The 21535-nt window shown below is 44.1% G+C and overlaps 2 protein-coding genes across 3 annotated transcripts in view; one reads left to right on the top strand and one right to left on the bottom strand.

Moving 5' to 3' along the window:
* Nucleotides 1-3713, bottom strand: part of TYRO3 (TYRO3 protein tyrosine kinase) — a 111983-nt gene extending 108270 nt beyond the window's left edge. Inside the window, exon 1 of the mRNA XM_069950969.1 lies at nucleotides 3058-3713. Within this exon, the coding sequence (XP_069807070.1) occupies nucleotides 3058-3127 (70 nt within the window). The 5' untranslated portion in view covers nucleotides 3128-3713. The remainder of the gene's footprint in view (nucleotides 1-3057) is intronic.
* The window catches only part of RPAP1 (RNA polymerase II associated protein 1), a 219531-nt gene that overhangs the window by 131717 nt on the left and 66279 nt on the right, over nucleotides 1-21535 (top strand). The window lies entirely within an intron of this gene.

The following is a 21535-nucleotide window of genomic DNA, read 5'->3' as shown; positions in this document are numbered from 1 at the left end:
GAAAATATACACCACAAATCAATAGCATGGATGATACTCACAGATCTGCTACCGGCAATAGTGCTGCTTGTCAGGCCTGCTAGCAAATGCCATTGCAGTTTAATCATTTCCTTGTCAGACCTTAGGACATCCTATGCTGGGGTATGGCCGCTCCGGACTTGATATATTGGACATAAGGTGCCAAGGTCAGGAACTAGTTTTATTCCTATCTCAAGTGTCCAAATCACTCACCTAGGAAGCGGATCCCATTTATATACAGTATTGACAACAACGGCACAGCTCGAGTATGACTCATAGCATTAACCAAGGAGAGAGAGATTTAATATTTTATCACATTGCTATCATTAGACGGCAGCTACGTGACCAGATGTTGTCACATCTGGGCAACAGATCAACATCACCTATTGAAATGGACCATGGACCATGGATATTTATTGAGGGGGGGGCAGAATCACAACAAACAATAACACATTGTGATGGATCTAAACAACATCATCCCCATCACACATATCATGAAACGGGTTTCGTGTGGTCGTGGCCGATACATGTGCTAGGGTCCCGTGTTCTGCTCAGTCATCACTTCGTGTAAGACTTGTCGCCTGGTTGCATAGCATTGACTGCCTACCGTGCCCTGTGCCATAAGGACACAATGAGAAAGATGCCCGTTATGATGGGCAATAGAGATGAGCAAACCTGGAGCATGTTCGAGTCCATCCGAACCCGATCGTACGGCATTTGATTAGCGGTGGCTGCTGAAGTTGAATAAAGCCCTAAGGCTATGTGGAAAACATGGATATAGTCATTGGCTGTATCCATGTTTTCCAGACAACGTTGGAGCTTTATCCAAGTTCTGCAGCCCCAGCTAATCAAATGCCGAACGATCGGGTTCGGATGGACTTGAGCATGCTCCAGGTTCGCTCATCTCTAATGGGCAACAATAACATCTATAATTTTTTAATTTTAATTTTATTTTACTAAACGAGAGAAGTCATGAAGAGTGCCACCTTTATGGTGCGTTCACACCTACAGGATCTGCAGCTGATTTTCTGCAGCAGATTTCATTTAAATAACTGAACACAGCATCAAATCTGCACCATCGAATCTGCTGCGGATCTGCTGCGGATCCTGTAGGTGTGAACGCACCCTTAGGGTAGCTTTACACGTACAGTATCGCTGTGTATTTATTGCTGCGCTTTTATCGCTGCATGTTTGGTGCGATTTTTAAATGCGATAAAAACGCAGCGATAAATACGCAGCGATACGGTACGTGTAAAGCTACCCTTAATGTGCACTGGTGTTGGGGCAAAATATTGGCGTGCAGTCCACCCGCCATGAGTGCCAGGCTGTGCCAAACTCATAAATGTCACTTACCTAAATGTAAGAAATTTGGTGCAATACATAGAATTATTATAACTTCACTGAACACAAGGGGATCAGCAAGAAAAATTGCAATGGAATACTCCATCATGAGTCTCCATTGTTACATTGTGTCCCCTGAAAAACTTGAAATTGCAAAAAAAAAAGTTAGAAAAACATAGCTGCCATCTTCCAAAAACAGCACCACTCTTGTCCTTAGGTTGTGGGTGATATTGCAGCTCAGTTCTATTGAAATAAATGGGGATGGGTTGCAATACCGTACACAACCTGAAGACAGGAGTGGTGCTGTTTTTGGATCCTGGATAATCCATTAAGGGTTAGTGCCTCTGTAAAATCTGCTAAATAATCTGCAGCTTTTCTGTCCTGTATGAACATACCCTAAAGCATGCATTCTACAACTCTCTCCTCCATTGTTTATACATCAACACATCTGTATGCACATTCTGGGTCACTGGTGTCAAACTCGCGGCCCTCCAGCTGTTGCAAAACTACAACGCCCATCATGCCTGGACAGCCAAAGCTTTAACTTTGGCTGTCCAGGCATGATGGGCGTTGTAGTTTTGCAACAGCTGGAGGGCCGCGAGTTTTGTTGCTCCTGTTCTAGGTCATAGACAGTATGTCAGTGACCCATCAGATGAGGATGAAAGGTGTGATACACGGATAACCTTGAGATTAGATACTCTTTTGGGGTACACTCACACAGTTTTGTTGTAGAAATCTCTGCAGGTGACTATACGATCTATATATCGGAATGAGGTCGGTTCTGCAGCATGTGCACAAATTCTAACAAACACCTAGACCACAGGTGTCAAACTCAGGCCCTCCAGCTGTCCCAAAACTATGGTTCCCATCAAGCTAAAGCTTTGGCTGTCCAGGCATGAGCGGAATCGTAGTTTGGCAACAGCTGGAGGACCTGAGTTTGACACCCCTGTAAGACCATCTCTACAACCAGTCCACCATGTGTGAACTTACCCTCAGGCCACTCGCACCTGATAGTATTTTTGTCAGTATGTGTCGTAAACCAACATGAGGAGTGGATGATGGAAAGACCAGACCAAGCTAGCTTTCCTACTTTCTCCCAAATGAAGCCTATAATAAAAGATTGACCACTAAAGCAGATCTATCGACAACCTCGACATTCTATGAAAATCTATCGGCAATCCTTCCAACTTATCGTAAACCCAACCAAGGATTCATCCCATGCTCTATTGCTAGACATACAAGCCGAATCTCCATTCTGCAGCCAAGGAACCTGCATCTATAGGCAGAAGCAATACCAATCTCCTAAGGAGGACCTTGAAGTTTTTAGTGCTCAACCAAGGTGGGCGCCACACGCCATTAAAGTTGTAAGAACCTATGGATCTAGAAACACGTCGGTAGGATATAGTAACTGGCCCTATATCGCAAGGACTTTGCACTCGGTCAGATTTATGCAACTTATTTTCTTAGTAGCAATGATTCAGAATACATAGAATTATCTTTATTGCTCATCAAGTTGCTGTAAGTACACAGTAGGAGCTACATGTTATTCCATGTAGACATGCAAGACGAGGATGAACTGGTAGGAGCCATAGCTCAGGCTTGAAGTATATGTTGCGAAGCCAAGAAACTCATTGAGCAACAATGTAAAAAGGCTGCCTCTCCTCCCCGATACTGACCCAGAGGTTGTCCTCATCTTACCTGCAGATCCTAGCGTGACAGCGGCTAGAAGGAGCCCCTTGATGAGGCTAGCCAGGCCGGGATAGATCATGCTTCTTCACCATCCATCCATCCTCCTGCGGGCTTCACCGCGTCCGGCAAAGTCTGTTGAAGGAACTAATCCAAGTGATCGCTCAAGTCAAGGATCGATGTAAATCAGCTGGGTCTTCAGTTCAGGTCCTGGCCATTAACTTCTCCGGCTGATCAGCAACCATGGACGGTGGTCAGGCATGCAACCTGTGGTCATGCGATATATAGGATTCTGTACGTTCTCGAATATCTATTCTGAATCAACAGATGATGATGCTTCGCAGAGACGCATGGCAACTATACAAGCCAGCTACCAGCCCCCCATCTTTAAGCTATTGCAGGGGAATCTCACAGCAGAGGCAAACCTGTACTTGTACCTCCTGTCAATGAAGCTAGACTGCACACAGTGCTACAGAGTCCACACTGCTAATGACTTCTTCTATTATGTCCAACAGATATCTAAGCTATATATATATATCCACAGGCAAGCGACCATACAGTACGAGGAGACAGAGAAGCCGCTCCTGCCACAGAGAACTCCAATGTCTCCTCCTTTTCCTGAGCGATACAAAGTGCGGTCTGTACGAGGTAGATGCTAGTGGGCTAAAGGACCTATGATGACGTTATGTGATCAGTCACGTGAAGAGGAGGAGTAGACAGCTCAGCTCTAGTGTGCTGGAGGAGTGTGGACAGGGAGGAGTTGAGAGAAGTCTGTGATTTGTGCTGGAGGATTTCTCCAGCCTTTACTTACTGGGAGCTGCATCAACTTGGACACCTCTCGATTATTGGAAATGGGACGTGATCGGCAACGGTTTTATGTTTTAGGCCATGTTCACACTCAGTGTTTTGCAACCAAAACCAGGAGTGGATGGAAAACACAGAAAGGCTATGTTCATACACTGTTGAAACTGAGTGGATGGTCATCATAGAATGGCAAACAACGGCCAGTATTTTTTTTTTAAATGACGTCCATATTCACACGTTGCAGAAATGTCTGTATTCCGAATGGGGTTGTTTGTGCAAGGACTTCTATAAGGGTACAAACACACACACCGTATACGCAGCAGATTTGATGCTGTGTTCAGTTATTTAGATCTAATCTGCTGCGTATTTGTTGCGTATTTGCTGCGTATCGCAGCAGTAAATAGGCTGCATATACGGTGTGTGTGTTTGTACCCTAAGCCTCATTCAGGGCATGTTCACACACGTGCCTCATTCAGGGTATGTTCACACATGTGCGCTCATACATCCGACAAAGCGCCATAGCTACAGGAAGACTGCTTGATAAATCTCCCCCAATGTGAGTAAGGCCGATCGTAAACTTCCATTGACCGCTAACGTCTGACCGCTGGCGTTTTTATTGGTGTTTTTCCAGGATTTTAAGGCAGTGTGAAATGGTTAATTACTGCAAGGAAAATGCAATGTGTGAACACAGCCTCAGGGATAGCTGCAGACACATACAGGAAGGAATACTAGTCAGTATATAGCAGCTCCCAGTATACAGCAGCTGTGGAACCATATCCATCTGCATATCTACCACATTCCTTTCATAAGTCACCTGGGGGGAGTATCCTCGGCCGTCCTGTGTGATGACGGACAGCTGCTGATCACCCGCCCCAGGGTGCAGGTTGTAGGTGTTAACCCTCTGGCCACCAGGGCTTTACATATGACATAGTTATACTATGTGAGCAACATAATAAATGATAACAATATAGTATATGGCAACAGTATAATAAAGGATAATAATATAAATAATACACCATTAACCCCTTAGTAACCAAATCAGCTTTAGACAAATACAGGTAAGACTCAGACGGTTAACACGGCATTACAACGGAGATAGTTGTGCCTAGTCATACCAAAGCACTGGCGCTCAGAGGGTTAACAGAACAAATAGCGTTATCTCGGCTTTGTAGACACATGCTCCAATGCATCATTGGTAGATATGAGGGTAATAGTAATATCGGTCCCTCCTGCTATGGAGAAATGCAGGTAAGAGGCAGTATTGTAATACAATGTACGCCTGCTGCACGTGTACTGACATGTAATGCACTGAAGAGGATAAAAACATTTTAAAATGTTGCTGCCCATGGTGAGACTTACAATTCCTTCCATACTTGTTATTATCTATTCAGTCTCCTTCCCTCAGTTCTGAGCTGCTGTTTTCTGCTGAAGACACAAAAATCTGTGTGAGCTTTTCTCTCTGTCTCCCCCTCCCCCTCCCTTCTGAGATGGCTGATGTAAACAAGTCCCTGGCAGGCTTTATCTGCAACTTTTTAGCTTCTTAGTAATGCTGGGAGAGTTAATCTGAGGTCAAGTTGCTGATGAACTCACTGTGATTAATCATTTCAGAATTACAAAGAAGCTACACAGTTGCAGATAAAGCCTGCCAGAGACTTGCTTATATCAGCTATCTCAGAACGGAAGGGGGAGACGGAGAGAAAAGCTCTTAGATAGGTTTTTGTGTCTTCGGCAGAAAGCAGCAGCTGAGAACTGGGGGAAGGAGACTGAATAGATAATAACAAGTATGGACGGAATTGTTAGTCATAAAATAAATAGACCATCAGAATGTAATATAGACCCCATACAGTCACACATAATGTAATACAGACTCCAGACATACCCCCATAGCATAACATATTGGATATCAGTCAGACCCCCATAATGTAATAGAGACCCCTGTAGTTATGCAGTATCCCACTCTGTAATTGTTCCTTGCTGATGGTGCCCCTTTCTGACATTTGTGTTGCTCCCCTACCACAGGATATAAAAAATATATATATTCTTATTCTTCTCTATGGTGCTGCCGCCCTAGGCACTGGACCACCATCCCTGGGCCATTTCCCCCCCTGATTTTGTTGCCTAACTTAGACCATACTGACCCTATACTTTGACCAAGTGTTACAATAAGACCTGATAGCATTGGATCATCTTCAAGAACTCTACAGAATATAAGGAGCTTTTTATATAAAGGTCTGTTTTCTCATTTGAAATATTTATTCCTTTAGCCTGTAGGATCTAGAGCTTATGGGTAGATGCACCAGGTCTTACTCCATTAGGATGTAGCCATGACCATCTTATGAGATGACTAAGTTCTGGCAGTGCAGCAGGCAGAGGTACGCAATCCCCGCACTAGCTTCCCTATTGATATTGCTGTGCAATGCTCCCTCTGCTGGTAGATTTGTGTATGACTGGAGGGACCCCAGGCTGACATTGTTACAGTATCATACAGGGATTAAAGTGGTTCCTCAGGCTCCAGTAGTCTCTCAGGTTACAATATGTTCTGATGGAATTTCCATGGACATTCACAGCATGGGCTGATTGGCACCTAATGACAATACAGTACACTATATACTGTATATACTGCCCTTTGCCTGTTCTACATATACAATACTGTTCTCTGCATGTGCTGTTTGTAATGCAATGCTCACTATTATTGCTATATTGAGAGCACAGCAGGGGGCATTATTACTATATGGGGCACAGCAGGGGGCATTATTACTGTTGGGGGCATTATTACTATATGGGGGCACAGCAGGGGAAATTATTACTGTGTGGGGGCACAACAGGGGGCATTATTACTATATGGGGGCACAGCAGGGGAAATTATTACTGTGTGGGGCACAGCAGACAACATTATTACTATATGGAGGACACAGCAGGGGACATTATTACTATAGGGGGCCCAGCAGGAGATATTATTACTATATGAAGAGCACAGCAGGGGACATTATTATTATATTAGGGCAGAGCAGGGGACATTACATTATTACTATATGGGGTACAGCAGGGGTTATTATTACTGTATGGGGGCAGAGCAGGGGACATTACATTATTACTATATGGGGTACAGCAGGGGGCATTATTACTATATGGGGGCAGAGCAGGGGACATTACATTATTACTATATGGAGGCACAGCAGGGTGCATTATTACTGTGTGGTGGCATTATTACTATATGGGGCACAGCAGGGTGCATTATTACTGTGTGGGAGCATTATTACTATATGTGGGCACAGCAGTGGGCATTATTACTATATGGGGGCACAGCAGTGGGCATTATTACTGTGTGGGGGCACAGCAGGGGACATTATTACTATATGGGGCACAGCAGGGTGCATTATTACTGTGTGGGGGCATTATTACTATATGAAGGCACAGCAGTGGGCATTATTACTATATGGGGGCACAGCAGTGGGCATTATTACTATATGGGGGCACAGCAGGGGGCACAATTACTGTGTGGGGGCACAGCAGGGGACATTATTACTATATGGGGCACAGCAGGGGGCATTATTACTATATGGAGTCACAGCAGTGGGCATTATTACTATATGGGGCACAGCAGGGGGCATTATTACTATATGGGGGAGGTCATAGAAGGGGACCTTCTAACTATGTGGGGCATCCCACATACAGGGGCATCCCACATACCTACTCCCTTTACTGTACATAACATCAAACAGCAGAATTACTACTACTACTACTACTACTACTGTATGGGACCCTATAGGTAGGAAAAAGGGAAGGAAAAGTGCGGAGCCTGTGATGTTTGTCTGGAAGTTTCTAAAGAGATGAATTGTAGCTGGAAGAAATCATCATAGAGTCCCGGGCCGAATTGAGAGGAAAAGGAAAAGTGACACCTCAGATCAAAGAAGACGTCACCTGTCAGTCCCTGTATGTTTTTTTATTTTTTATTTTGTAGAACATTATTTGGTAGAGGCGCCCGAGGTGGAAAAGGTTGGGTAAAACTGGGGGTGGTCTGGCCCTTGAAAACTATTTCAATTTCTCATGTGGCCCCATGGGAAAATTAATTGCCCACCCCTGGTACAGAACAAAGATGGTTCCTAAACCAAGATGGAGGGGGATTCTTTACTGTAAGAGCAGTGAGACTATGGAACCCTCTAGCACATGGGTCTCCAAACTGCAGCCCTGCAGCTGTTGCGAAACTACAACTCCCATGATGCCTGGACAGCTAATGCTTTGGATTTCTCTGTCCAGGCATGATGTGAAATGTAGTTTTGCAACAGCTGGAGGTCCACAGTTTGGAGACCCATGGTCTAGCAGAAGAGTCTTGGACTCTTGTATGTAATAACATTACCCATTATAGTCAATAGTGATGTAGAAGGGTTACTGTTACTGTTCTCATTGACAGATTTGGAGTCAGGAGAGAAACTGGCTCCTACCTTGTGCTAACAGGCTGAAGTGATAGTGATACCAAATATGTTATAATATTCCTCTATATGAAACGTATGATTCATAGATTACGAACGAGGTCTCAGATCACTGGCTGTTTTCAGTATTAGTCCATAATTCCATTAGAAACCAATCCTTAAGGGCCCCATTACAAGGCCTGAGCCATAGATCGTCATTTACAGTCTATTACATGGCTGGGTAATTGTGCAGGGAGGGCTGTATGAATGATTGCTGGATTGTTGGTTCAGCCCTCTGCTGCCATCACCCCCTCTATTATACTGATAATTTGACGAACTGATGAATAGTCTGTCCCTATTACACAGGGTAATATTGGTATCATTCAGATAATGGCCCTTTGTAATGGGGCTCTACGCTCACACAGATTTGTTACTACAGAGGTTTGTGGTTAGCGGTATATATAACACGACATAAGTGGTTCAATGTTATTATATGCAGAAAAGGTTGATCAGCGAGCTGCTTCACCCTGGAGACATGCTTTTATCACCTAGGGCAAAGGGAGGGAACCTTGGCTCTCCAGCTGCTGCAAAACTACAACTCCCATCATGCCTGGATAGTGAAGACTAAAGCTTTGGCTGTCCGGGCATGATGGGAGTTGTAGTTTTGCAACAGCTGGAAAGCCAGGGTTCCCTACCCCTGATGTAGGTTGTGGCACCGACACCAATACCAGCGCCCCAGTATCTATATGCGGCTTTATTGTTTTATGAGCCAAAGAATGTGGAAGAGCAGGTTACTGTGAGGATCAGCGAGAAGGTATGTACCGTATCCTCCTTTATCAGTACTAGCTATATAGCTGGAGATATGAGACATGCTAGAAATCTCTGACGGACCCCTAGCTCATGCCATAACATCTTTTGGCTTTTGTAAAGAAGTGCAAACCTACTCTTAAAGGGGTACTCCAGCTAAAATATTTTTCTTTTAAATCAACTGGTGTCAGAAAGTTACACAGATTTGTAATTGACTTCTATTTAAAAATCTCCAGTTTTCCAGCTGCTGTATGTCCTGCAGGAAGTGGTGTATTCTCTCCAGTCTCACACAGTGCTCTCTGCTGCCACCTCTGTCCATGTCAGGAACTGTCCAGAGCAGCAGCAAATCCCCATAGAAAACCTCTCCTGCTCCAGACAGTTCCTGACATGGACAGAGGTGGCAGCAGAGAGCACTGTGTCAGACTGGGAAAGAATACACCACTTCCTGTAGGACATACAGCAGCTGATAAGTATGAGAAGACTTGAGATTTTTAAATAGAAGTAAATTACAAATATCTATATAACAGTTGTTTTGAAAGAAAAAGATTTTCGCTGCAGTACCCCTTTAAAGAGGTTTATCCATATACCCTATCAATGGCTGCTGCTGGGCCACTCTCTTCCTGTGGCTGCAGTTCCTTGTCTGGCCATAGGGTGTGCACAAATGCATTTTCTGCAATTTAAAGGGCCAGTGCACACGCTACTATTGTCTATTACTGCCTATTTTAGGTTACTCCACTAGGTCTACGCCTCAGCAACATAGTGATTTATACCTGATGTTATCCTGTACCTGACCTGTGCCTGTTCTCCGGACATTGCCTGATCCTTGATATGGACCTGGACAGCTTACTCTGAACCTGTCCAGCCAGCCACGGCTCATCTGCTTGTACCTGACTGATATGTAGCTGCCCGTCTACTGCCCATCCCTGAACCAGTCTCCCTTCTATCTGCCCCTGAGGCTATGGGCCTGCCTGGCTAGCTGCTACCCACACTGGGAACATTCTGGGGAAGCGATCTGGTAGCATTTAGTTCTGAGTAGCACTTTGTGAATAATTCTGAATAATTATTGGGAAATTGTGAAGGAGATCACCCATTGTGTTTTATTCAAGCAATCCTTCAATCTGGATGATCCCACCGATCTATGTGTAGCTTTATTCTGCTTGGGTTCCCCCATAGACTGGTTCGATGACTTGTGCCCCAGCATCCGATACCCCAATGACTGTGTCTGTATTTAGTTGTCAGGGCATTGTCAGCGGACCACTCGTTTTGTATTATCACTTGCCCAACTGCTTGGGTTCAGCAATGTTCCCCAAACCTCAACGCTCGGCATTTGTCTCTCTGAGTTTGGATGCCAGGAAAACATGGCTATATCCGTGTATCCAGGACTCCCTAGGGTGGCATCCAACTCCCCCAGAGTCCAGGAGTCAAATGCTGAGCATTCAGGTTTGGAGAACGTTGCCGGACATGACCAGTTTGGCCTCTCCGCCCATCATTATGAGAGATGTGTAATGCACGGAGAGCAATAAGCATAGAATAGTTCTGTGGTGTTGCATTTTCCTAATTCCTTTGGCTGTAGTATAGTAATACAATGCTGCTGTCTACTGGAGCATGCAGGGATGGTAGAATATATGAGGCCATATATATATATATATATATATATATATATATATATATATATATATATACATATAGTGACTAGGCAAGACAAGGTATGTGTATGATAAAAGAAACTATACAGTACAATACATAAAGGGGCACTCTGGGGGAATTTGTTTTCTTTTAAATCCACTTTTATTTAAAATGTTTTCCAGTACTTATCAGCTGCTGCATGTCCTACAGGAAGTGGTGTATTCTCTCCAGTCTGACACCTTGCTCTATGCTGCCACCTCTGTCCATGTCAGGAACTGTCCAGAGCAGGAGAGGTTTTCTATGGGGATTTGCTGCTGCTCTGGACAGTTCCTGACGTGGACAGAGGTGTCAGCAGAGAGCACTGTGTCAGACTGGAAAGAATACACCACTTCCTGCAGCACATACAGCAGCTGATAAGTACCGGAAGACTGGAAAAGTTTAAATAGAAGTAAATTACAAATCTATATAACTTTTTGACACCAGTTGATTTAAAAGCAAAAAAACTAAAATGACAAAACTGCTAGAGTACCACTTTAATTTGTAATTTATTCATTTAGATTATTATGGGTTTAGGATGCCAGTGGGTGGCCCTAACCTCCTCTCCTGTATAATTGCATATAAAAATACCTGTTAGTCATTGTGTAGGACCGCCTACTGGACTCCTAAACCCCAAATAAACAGGAATTTAAATGAATAAAATACATATTATACCTAATCTTTTCCCATAAACCTATATATCAATCTGATCAGCCCCTCCCAGCCTATGATGTCTACAGATCTGACAAGTTCCCTTCTATATTTAGCTGTAATCATGATTGTATATAGTGGCGGCTGAGCCCCCGGCTCCCAGCATGAGATGTGTGATGGTCGGAGGGGAAGATACTGATAATAGAAATCTCTATATTGAGTTACATGAAGTATAAATACAAGTATACAGGAAAGGATCGATGTCCGGGGGAAGAACTGGAAACAATTATCGTAACCTGAGACACAGGAGGTAATAGAAGTAAAGCAATTATCTTCTCTACAAAAATAGTATCGGAAAAAGGACGTCACATCCCCCCAACGGCCAGAACAGGAGCCAATAAATTGCTTCTTACTATTTTTCACAATCCCATAATCCCATTATGGTCAGCGACATTTCACCTGTCTCTCCGTGCCAGCAGCTCGTGTACATGGCAATATGGGGCCTTATGCTTTATGTGGAATCTCTAATAAAATAAGCAATAATAATAATATATAAATAATAATAATAAAATGTAAATAAATTGTAAGTATATACAAAAAAGGGGGCTAGTTAAAGGGATAATTTAGCAAAAAAAAATGTTCTTTCAAATCAACTGGTTCCAAAAAGTGCCAGAGATTTGTTATTTACTTCTATTAAAAAACCTCCAGTCTTCCAGATCTTTGTGTGAGTTATGTTAATGTTGCAAAAGAACAAACCTTTGTGTGTATTTTTACATCGCACATGCGCACAAATCCTTCAAATCCCATCCATTGTACTGTAATACTGTACATACGTTACTGTAATATACTACGGATTTCCAACGCATTAATCTACTGCTTCTGTCAGGTGACCTATTGTGACCTCACAAGTGCAGCTCTGTCAGATGACTTTCTGTGACGTCACTAGTGCAGTTCTGTCAGGTGACCTTTTGTGACGTCACTAGTGCAGTTCTGTCAGGTGACCTTTTGTGACGTCACTAGTGCAGTTCTGTCAGGTGACCTTTTGTGACGTCACTAGTGCAGTTCTGTCAGGTGACTTTCTGTGACGTCACTAGTGCAGTTTTGTTAGGTGACCTGTGACGTCACTAGTGCAGCTCTGTCAGATGACTTTCTGTGACGTCACTAGTGCAGCTCTGTCAGGCGACCTTTTGTGACGTCACTAGTGCAGTTCGGCAGGTGACCTTTTGTGACGTCACTAGTGCAGTTCGGCAGGTGACCTTTTGTGACATCACTAGTGCAGTTCTGTCAGGTGATCTTCTGTGACGTCACTAGTGCAGCTCTGTCAGGCGACCTTTTGTGACGTCACTAGTGCAGTTCGGCAGGTGACCTTTTGTGACATCACTAGTGCAGTTCTGTCAGGTGATCTTCTGTGACGTCACTAGTGCAGCTCTGTCAGGTGACCTTCTGTGACATGCTGGGACCACTATAGATTGCTTGGACACTGTCACTTCTGACACATTTTATAGGCAGCGGCATCATTAACCATAAACCTTCCCAGCACCAGTTCCAGGGATTGTTACATCAGAGACTGTACTCTTGGCAGGTTTGGCATGGTCCTCCTGCGCTTTTCTGCAAACTATGGTTAGTTCTCTCCTCTTTGGACAGGGTCTTCATGGGACCCCTGCATTATAAGCCTCTAAGTGTCTGCAATCCAATCACATGGCTGGTATTCTGGCTGGTGTCCAGCAGGTGGCAGTAGGGGGCCAGGCAAGAATTCTGCAGCATGATGGATCTGCACCAAGTAGTGACATGGTGAGAACTAGTGCACACATAGCTGAGATCTGTGTCTTGTAGAAGACGGGTCAGTAAGAAGCAGCTGTGCATTGTGGGCCTTTTTTCTAACGCTGTATAACCCCTTCCATTTTGTTACTCAAAATTCCCTAAAATAATTTTATCACATTATGCATTTTTGTACATACAGAATGGATTAAAAAAGGCATTTAAAAAAAATGGCACCCAAAGTTATAGAGATCTTGGAGGTCTAAACAGCTAGGTCCTGGGTCCTGGTCAGTCGCAGTGTTTGATGTGTCTATTTTGCATAAATAAGCACCTCTCCATAGCGCCCCCATACCACTTACTGGCCCAACTGCAGAAACCAGCAGAAGAGCTGCCTGATTCTTCCCTTCCAGTAGTTATCTGACTCTTATTTTACCTTTTAAAGGTAGCAAATCAGTGTTTGACTCCTTTAAGAAGCCTTAGAACATGACGGGAGATTTAGTAAGCTGAACAAGATAGTCCCACAGCTATTACACGCACAGACAGCGAGAAGGAAGGAGTCTTTGTATGAAGTCAATGGTCTGGATTCAGTAAGACGTTCTTGGGCGTTTTGTAATTTTTGGAGGCAGCAGCGAGATCCCGATCGCCAGCGTTTCCTATGGTAACATCAATTTACATATCAGCAGATCAAGCTGGAAAGTGTGGGAAATAGAAAGCCCCGGGCAAAAAAAATTATGTTATTTTAATGAAAAGAACTCCTTTATCTTTTATCCGGGCTGGTTGGGTGAGGATCATTAAGATGACATCTGCTCCTTTAGATGTTTGATCTCCTCTTGTAGTGTTTGCAAATTGGACGGCGAGCTTGTTAAAAACAATGGCCGACTTTATCTTTCTTTCTTAAGAATTCATCTCATGATGATATTTGCTCTGTACAATTAAAGGAGAAGTCCCGCAAAAAATTTTATCAAAGTTTTGTACTGCCCCCCAAAAGTTATACAAATCACCAATATAGACTTGTTACGGGAAATGCTTATTAAGTGCTTTTTTCCCTGCACTTACTACTGCATCAAGGCTTCACTTCCTGGATAAAATGGTGATGTCACGACCCGACTCCCAGAGCTGTGCGGGCTGTGGCTGCTGGAGAGGATGATGGCAGAGGGATGTTCAGTGTCCCTCCAGTGCCCTGTGTCCCTTAGTGTCCCCCTGCCATCATCCTCTCCAGCAGCCACAGCCCGCACAGCTCTGGGAGTCGGATCGTGACATCACCATGTTATCCAGGAAGTGACATCACCATGTTATCCAGGAAGTGAAGCCTTGATGCAGTAGTAAGTGCAGGGAAAAAAGCACTTTATAAGCATTTCCCGTAATAAGAGTATATTGGTGATTTGTATAACTTTTGGGAGGCAATACAATACTTTAATAAAAAATTTTGCCGGACTTCTCCTTTAAAGGAGGAATGCGAGGGTGGGGTGCGGGAAAATAATAAACAAAGTACAAACTTACCCGCCCCCCCCCCCCCCCCCTTGAGCCACTCCTGGGTCCCGTTCACAGCCACCAGCAGCTCTTCCAGCTACAATGTCACATACCTGGGGGATCAACTGCCCGCTCAGCCAATCAGTGACTGGGGCAGGACACTTCCCCAGTCACTGATTGGCTGAGCAGGCAACTGTTCATCCACTGCAGCTGACGTACCTGGAATCCAGCCAAAAATGACTTCTGTTGGCTGTCAGCGGTAGCCGGGAGTGGCCATATGGAAGGACAGGTAAGTTTACTTTATTATTTTCCTGCACCCCCTGCCTTTAACCCTTTTTTGCCCGTCTCCCCATTGCGGCTAAGGGCCCTATTATACGGGACGGTTATCGAACGAAAAATCAGTATATAGCTCAAATTGTATCTGTAATCGTTTGCGCGTGAATGCAGGCAACGATAGAAAGATCGCTCATGTGTCATCGTTCATAAAATCATTGTTATTGTTCACTATAATTCCACCTTCGTTCTCTAATCCTTCATTGTAATTCCACATGAATCGTTCACTGGCCGGGATCAGATGGAGTAAACCATGGTAGTTAGGATTATCCTTCTGGGTAATATGGTGAACGATCTCAGGTAGCTCTCGTTTTCGTTTATCGTTGAAAATCACTTCGTCCAATAGGCGCCTAATTCCGTCAATGTAATTCTATGAAACAACATAGATAGAATTAGTGGCCGCCTGGGAAGTGGATAGCACTGCTGCTGCGTCCTCTTCCTGGCTATATAGATGCCTGATGGCTGCTCAAAAGTTATCTGTAGTGACAGGTACTGATAAAAACTACCGATCATAGCACAAAAAAGAATGAGACAATATACCAGAACCATTCCCGATGCACCAAACGTGCGCATTGCATGATCTCTATAGCCATACCTCCAGAATGGGACAACGGATAGAGAAAAGGAAAATGGCGCTGTGACTGGTGTAATCTGGGCTATTATAACATATCAGTGTACACTAACCTCACAATACAGGGGGCAAAATCCTACAGAAGTCTTCTTACCACTCACTTACCGCCGATTCCAGCTTTGGTAGATGAGTAAGGGTCCTAGTACACGGAGTGATTTTTAACAATTAACGACTAACGATAAACAGTCGCCAGCAAGATTGTTTATCGTTAACCTAAAATCATTCACCATATAAAGGCCCTATTCCAATGAACGATTATCGACCGTATATGGCCGATATCGGGCAGTAATCGTCCCGTGGAATAGAAGGCAATGGTCAGCCGACATAGTTCATGTTCTGATCGTTGCTGTTTCAAGCATGTTGAAAAACAAACGACTGTGATAGCAGCGATCTGCTGCCATTGCTCTGTGGAATAGGAGCAGCGACAGGAAGACCGCCAATATCCTATATGGGCTGGCCGGACGATCGAGCGATCACCCGGGCAGCCCCACCACAGCTCTCCGGCGACCCTTCCGCACTCACCCGCTCGCTGCCGCCGCGTGTAGTAGCAGTGGCAGCTAACAGTCCTTACAGTCGGCCCGTGGAATAGCAGCTTTACACAGAACGATGGTCGTTATTATGATCGTTTGCTCCATCTGATCCCAGCAAAACAATGGACAATGTGCAATTACACTGAACGGTTAGTAAAAAAATGCGGAACTTAAGCGAACGAATGTGGAATTACAGCGAACGATTAACAATAATTTTAGGTTCAGATCTACATCAACGATCAACGACATCCGAACGATTTTTCAAACATTATTTTAGCTCAATGTTGACTGCTGTCACGACTGTAATAAAATTCCATCGACTTTAATGCAAAGGAGAGGTAAAAAAAAAAACAACTAAAAACAACAGCCGAAAAAAATGTCCATTTTCTTTGCAGCGCCGGCGAACGACGGCCGTTGTTCTCTATATTGCGTGCACAAAAGGCCGTGGTTTGCATTCAAGGCAATGGAAAAGATCCATGTTAGAAAACAACGGCCGTCAATTTACCCGACAAGGACGTCCATTTTTACAAAAAAAAGCCTAAAAACTGCCATGATATTTCTCTTATGATAAAAATCACACAACACGGCCATAAAAAATGTACTTTATGGTGCAACAGTCAAAGCCGTAAGAAACTATTCTGTAACATAGAATATTTGACGTACAATCACAGACATGCTGACTCCACATGGAATTATTCGCAGGACCAGATTTACTAATAGGCATTGACTTTGACATACACTTAAGCCCAGTTTTTACTTTTCCTTCTATTGATGGATACGGCTTTATAATATTAGCCTATTCATTCCTATAGAACGTCCAGCCCGGGATTGCTTTCCATGCTTCTATTACTCAAGACCATCATTCATTACGGCATTCAGTAGACATCTCATATCAATGAAGCCCACGGATCTCAAAACAGTATAAAGGGCAATGAGAAATCCCAAGGCAACAACATGCAATTGGGCGGCATTATCCTGCCGGATGACAGCACCATATACTCTAACGTTGCTATAGAAAAATAAAGTCTTATTGTTCACAATCTCGAGACGGTCACAAGAGGCTACGGACGGACCAGATGACGTGACAATATATCCGACAGCCAACGCTGTCCTCTGCATAGCTATTGTGTACAGTATATTATATACAAGTCCTCAGCGTTGTATTATAGGGTATTTCTTTGCAGTCCTTTGTACGCGCGTCCACGTTGTCTTTCGGTTTAGTAGAACCAAGTCTGAACAGAACTGATCTGGGTTTATTGAGCGCATGAAATGCTGATTGTTGCACGCTGTCGTGTTTCTTCAGACATCTGCCTTTGTCAGGTATTAAAGGGGTATTCTAGCTCAAGAAAAAGATAGGGATAACAAGCTGACCGGTCCTGAAAACAGGGAAGAAATTGTGAGGCTTGTCTAGAAGCCTCCTAGACCAGGAGTAGGAAACCTTGGCTCTCCAGCTGTTGCAAAACTACAACTCCCATCATGCCTGGACAGCCTTTGGCTGTCCAGGCATGATGGGAGTTGTAGTTTTGCAACAGCTGGAGAGCCAAGGTTCCCCATCCCTGTCTTAGGGAATATATTGATAATATAGAATTGGTCAAGCTACAAAAATGGTGGAAATCAGTAGGAGAACTCTTGCCAAAACTTAGAAAACCAGTGCTGGCAGGGTCGGGTTGGAACATAATAAAGACGTTATATACTTACCTGTCCCCGTGCCTCTGCTGTACACCTGTGTCCTGTCAGCCATGTCTCCTGTTTGTCTCCAGTTCCTGTGCTGTCACGACCTGTTACCTGCAGGCACAATCTACCTGCTCAACCACAGAGTGACTGCAGCCGTGTACCACCTGGCTGAGCAGGAGTCTCTCATGACGTCCCCACACCAGGAGATCCATATTCCCACCGTGCCCTGTCCCTCTGGATTTTAAAGTTTCCTCTGGAGTTCTCCTTTAAAGATCTAAGGCTATGTGTACACTACGTAAGTCGCGCAGAAATCACGGCCGTTGTTACAACGGTCGTGATTTCTGCGGTACTTACGTAGTGCTGCAGGCTGAGGGAATCCTGGCCGGAGTGTATACACATAGTATACACTCCGGCTGGGATCCCTAGGGGCACCGTAGAAAACTGACATGTCAGTTTTCTGCGGCGCGATACAGTAAATAGTGGCCGCAGAAACCCTGCCAGTTCACACAATGGAGCGAGCGGCTCCGGCCGCACGCTCCATTGTCTGCTGTGGGGAATTCTGATGCGGGTGCGCACAGATGTGCCTGCATTAGAACTCTGCGGCTGCAAAGATCATCCGGAATGGCCGATCTCAGAAAAGATCATCCCGGCCGGTACTGCAGTCCCGTCCGGGATGATCTTTTCTGAGACCGGCCGTTCCGAACCGGTCGTGTCACGGAACGGCCGGTCTCATACTATGTGTGACCATAGCCTAAATCTGTATCGTCTGGAGCTGGGGGAAGATGGGAAGGGGGGGAGGGACATGATCAAAACCTTCAAATATGTTAAGGGACTTAATAAGGTTCAGGGTTGAACACAATCTGAGGTTATTGTGGGAAACAACATGAGAAACTATTACTTTAGAAACATAGAAGACTGTCGGCAGAAAAAGACCGCTTGGTCCATCTAGTCTGCTCTTTTAGGGCTAATGCAGAAACACATCAGTGCACGGATGGTGATCTGCGGACCAGACCTCGGAGCTCACAGCATCAGGATTAATTAGCTCCGATACTGTTTGAAAGTTCGCGTGTGTCAGTACACTAGCGTGAACTTTCAGGCTAGGTTCACACTATGTAACTGTGCGGCTGTATTTTTTATGCGGCTGTAAATGTGCGGATGAAACTACGGCCGTGGGAAAAAATAGACATGCGGCTCAAAACATACGGTCATTTACTTGGAAATCTGGTTCAACTAAAAATAACAAATAAAATCTTAAGAAAGTGATGGAAACACCTCTGGATGCATCTGGGAAAGCAGGGAAACAGTTTACATGAATTGCTATTACCGGGGTTTGCGATCCTCTGCACTAATGCCGATGTCTCTCATGGTTAATCTATTAAAATAATAAAACACATTTTCGTTGTAATAAAGTCCCTTTTGTTGTTCAATAATTAAATTTAAACGAATCCATCATTTTGCAATTAAATATACTGTTAAAATAAATAGATATATAAATAAATGTATATTTATATATATATATATATATATATTTTTTTTTAACAGTATATTTAATTGCACAATGATGGATTCGTTAGAATTAAATTATTGAACAACGAAACTGAATTTATTTAATCGAAAATGTGTTTTATTAATTAAATATTAATTAGTACAGGAAGCTCCATAAGCCATTAATTCATATTGCCGGCAATAGAGCTTTCTGTACTAATCATCACTTTACTTTAATGAAAACATCAAATGTTTCTTCTAATTATGTTATCACAATAGCATTATTAGAAGAAACATTTAGAATTATATGTGCGCTCAGCTGATTGGCTGTTCGGCTGAGCGCACATATAAAGAGCCGGTCCGCAGTACAGTGACTTCATTGTGCTGCGGACCAGCGAAGAGACAACATCGGGGTGAGTATAGAGCTCTCCCCACCCCCTCCCCAGCACTGCACCCCTCCCAGCAAGGAAGGGGGGTCACTTAACCCCTTCCTTGCTGGGATGGGTGCAGTCTGACATCAGTCTGGCCCCCAAGGGGTTAAGGGGGATGCAATACATCCTCCCTTAACCCCTTGGGGGCCAGACTGTAAGCAGCGATCTGTAAAGATGCTGCATACTGTAAGGTGCACAACACCGCTCACAATGATGGGTGTTGTGCTCCTGTTTGTGTGTTTTTTGTGTGTTTCTCCCTTTTTGTTTTTCAGATATCGGTATCCTGTGGATTACGTCGGATTCCGTGGACTATGTCGATGACCAGCGTTTTTTTAATTATTTTTTTTTATAAAATGGTCAATGAGGGGTGTGGGGGTGTTTTTATTTGAATAAAAAAAATTTTTTAACTTGTGTCTTGTCTTTATTTCTTTACTTTATAGACTTAGTAGTGGAAGCCGTCTAATAGACGGAATCCATTACTAAGTTGGGGCCTAGTGTTAGCCGGTATAAAATGGCTAACACTAACCCCCTATTATTACCCCAGTACCCAATGCCACCAGGGGTACTGGGAAGAGCCGGGTGCCAGTGGTCCCGGAGCGTCAAAATTGGCGCTCCTGGACCGGGCGGCAGCAGGCTGGTAAGATTTAGGCTGGGGAGGGCCTAAACCAATGGCTCTTCCCACCCTGGTGTTACCAGGCTGCTGTCGTTTGGTTTTTAACCCGGCTGGTTATAAAAATATGCGTTTTTTTTTTTTAAATAATTAAAAAAAAACCGCATAGGGTCCCCCCTATTTTTATAACCAGCCGGGTTAAAAACCAAACGACAGCAGCCTGGTAAGACCAGGGTGGGAAGAGCCATTGGTTTAGGCCCTCCCCAGCCTAAATCTTACCAGCCTGCTGCCGCCCGGTCCAGGAGCGCCAATTTTGACGCTCCAGGACCACTGGCACCCGGCTCTTCCCAGTACCCCTGGTGGCATTGGGTACTGGGGTAATAATGGGGGGTTAGTGTTAGCCATTTTATACCGGCTAACACTAGGCCCCAACTTAGTAATGGATTCCGTCTATTAGACGGCTTCCACTACTAAGTCTATAAAGTAAAGAAATAAACACAAGACACAAGTTAAAAAATTTTTTTATTCAAATAAAAACACCCCCACACCCCTCATTGCCCATTTTATAAAAAAAAAAAATTAAAAAAACGCTGGTCATCGACGTAGTCCACGGAATCCGACGTAATCCACAGGATACCGATATCTGAAAAACAAAAAGGGAGAAACACACAAAAAACACACAAACAGGAGCACCCATCATTGTGAGCGGTGTTGTGCTCCTTACAGTATGCAGCATCTTTACAGATCGCTGCTTACAGTCTGGCCCCCAAGGGGTTAAGGGAGGATGTATTGCATCCCCGTTAACCCCTTGGGGGCCAGACTGATGTCAGACTGCACCCATCCCAGCAAGGAAGGGGTTAAGTGACCCCCCTTCCTTGCTGGGAGGGGTGCAGTGCTGGGGAGGGGGTGGAGAGAGCTCTATACTCACCCCGATGTGTCCTCTTCGCTGGTCCGTAGCACAATGAAGTCACTGTACTGCGGACCGGCTCATTATATGTGCGCTCAGCCGAACAGCCAATCAGCTGAGCGCACATATAATTCTAATGCTATTGTGATAACATAATTAGAAGAAACATTTGATGTTTTCACTAAAGTAAAGTGATGATTAGTACAGAAAGCTCTATTGCCGGGAAAATGAATTAATGGCTTATGGAGCTTCCTGTACTAATTAATATTTAATTAATAAAACACATTTTCGATTAAATAAATTCAGTTTCGTTGTTCAATAATTTAAT

Source organism: Dendropsophus ebraccatus, chromosome 13 (assembly GCF_027789765.1).
Source record: "Dendropsophus ebraccatus isolate aDenEbr1 chromosome 13, aDenEbr1.pat, whole genome shotgun sequence".
NCBI classification, from domain to species: Eukaryota; Metazoa; Chordata; class Amphibia; order Anura; family Hylidae; genus Dendropsophus; species Dendropsophus ebraccatus.
The sequence above is the reverse complement of the archived record's forward strand: the minus strand, read 5'-3'. Positions and strand labels throughout refer to the sequence as shown.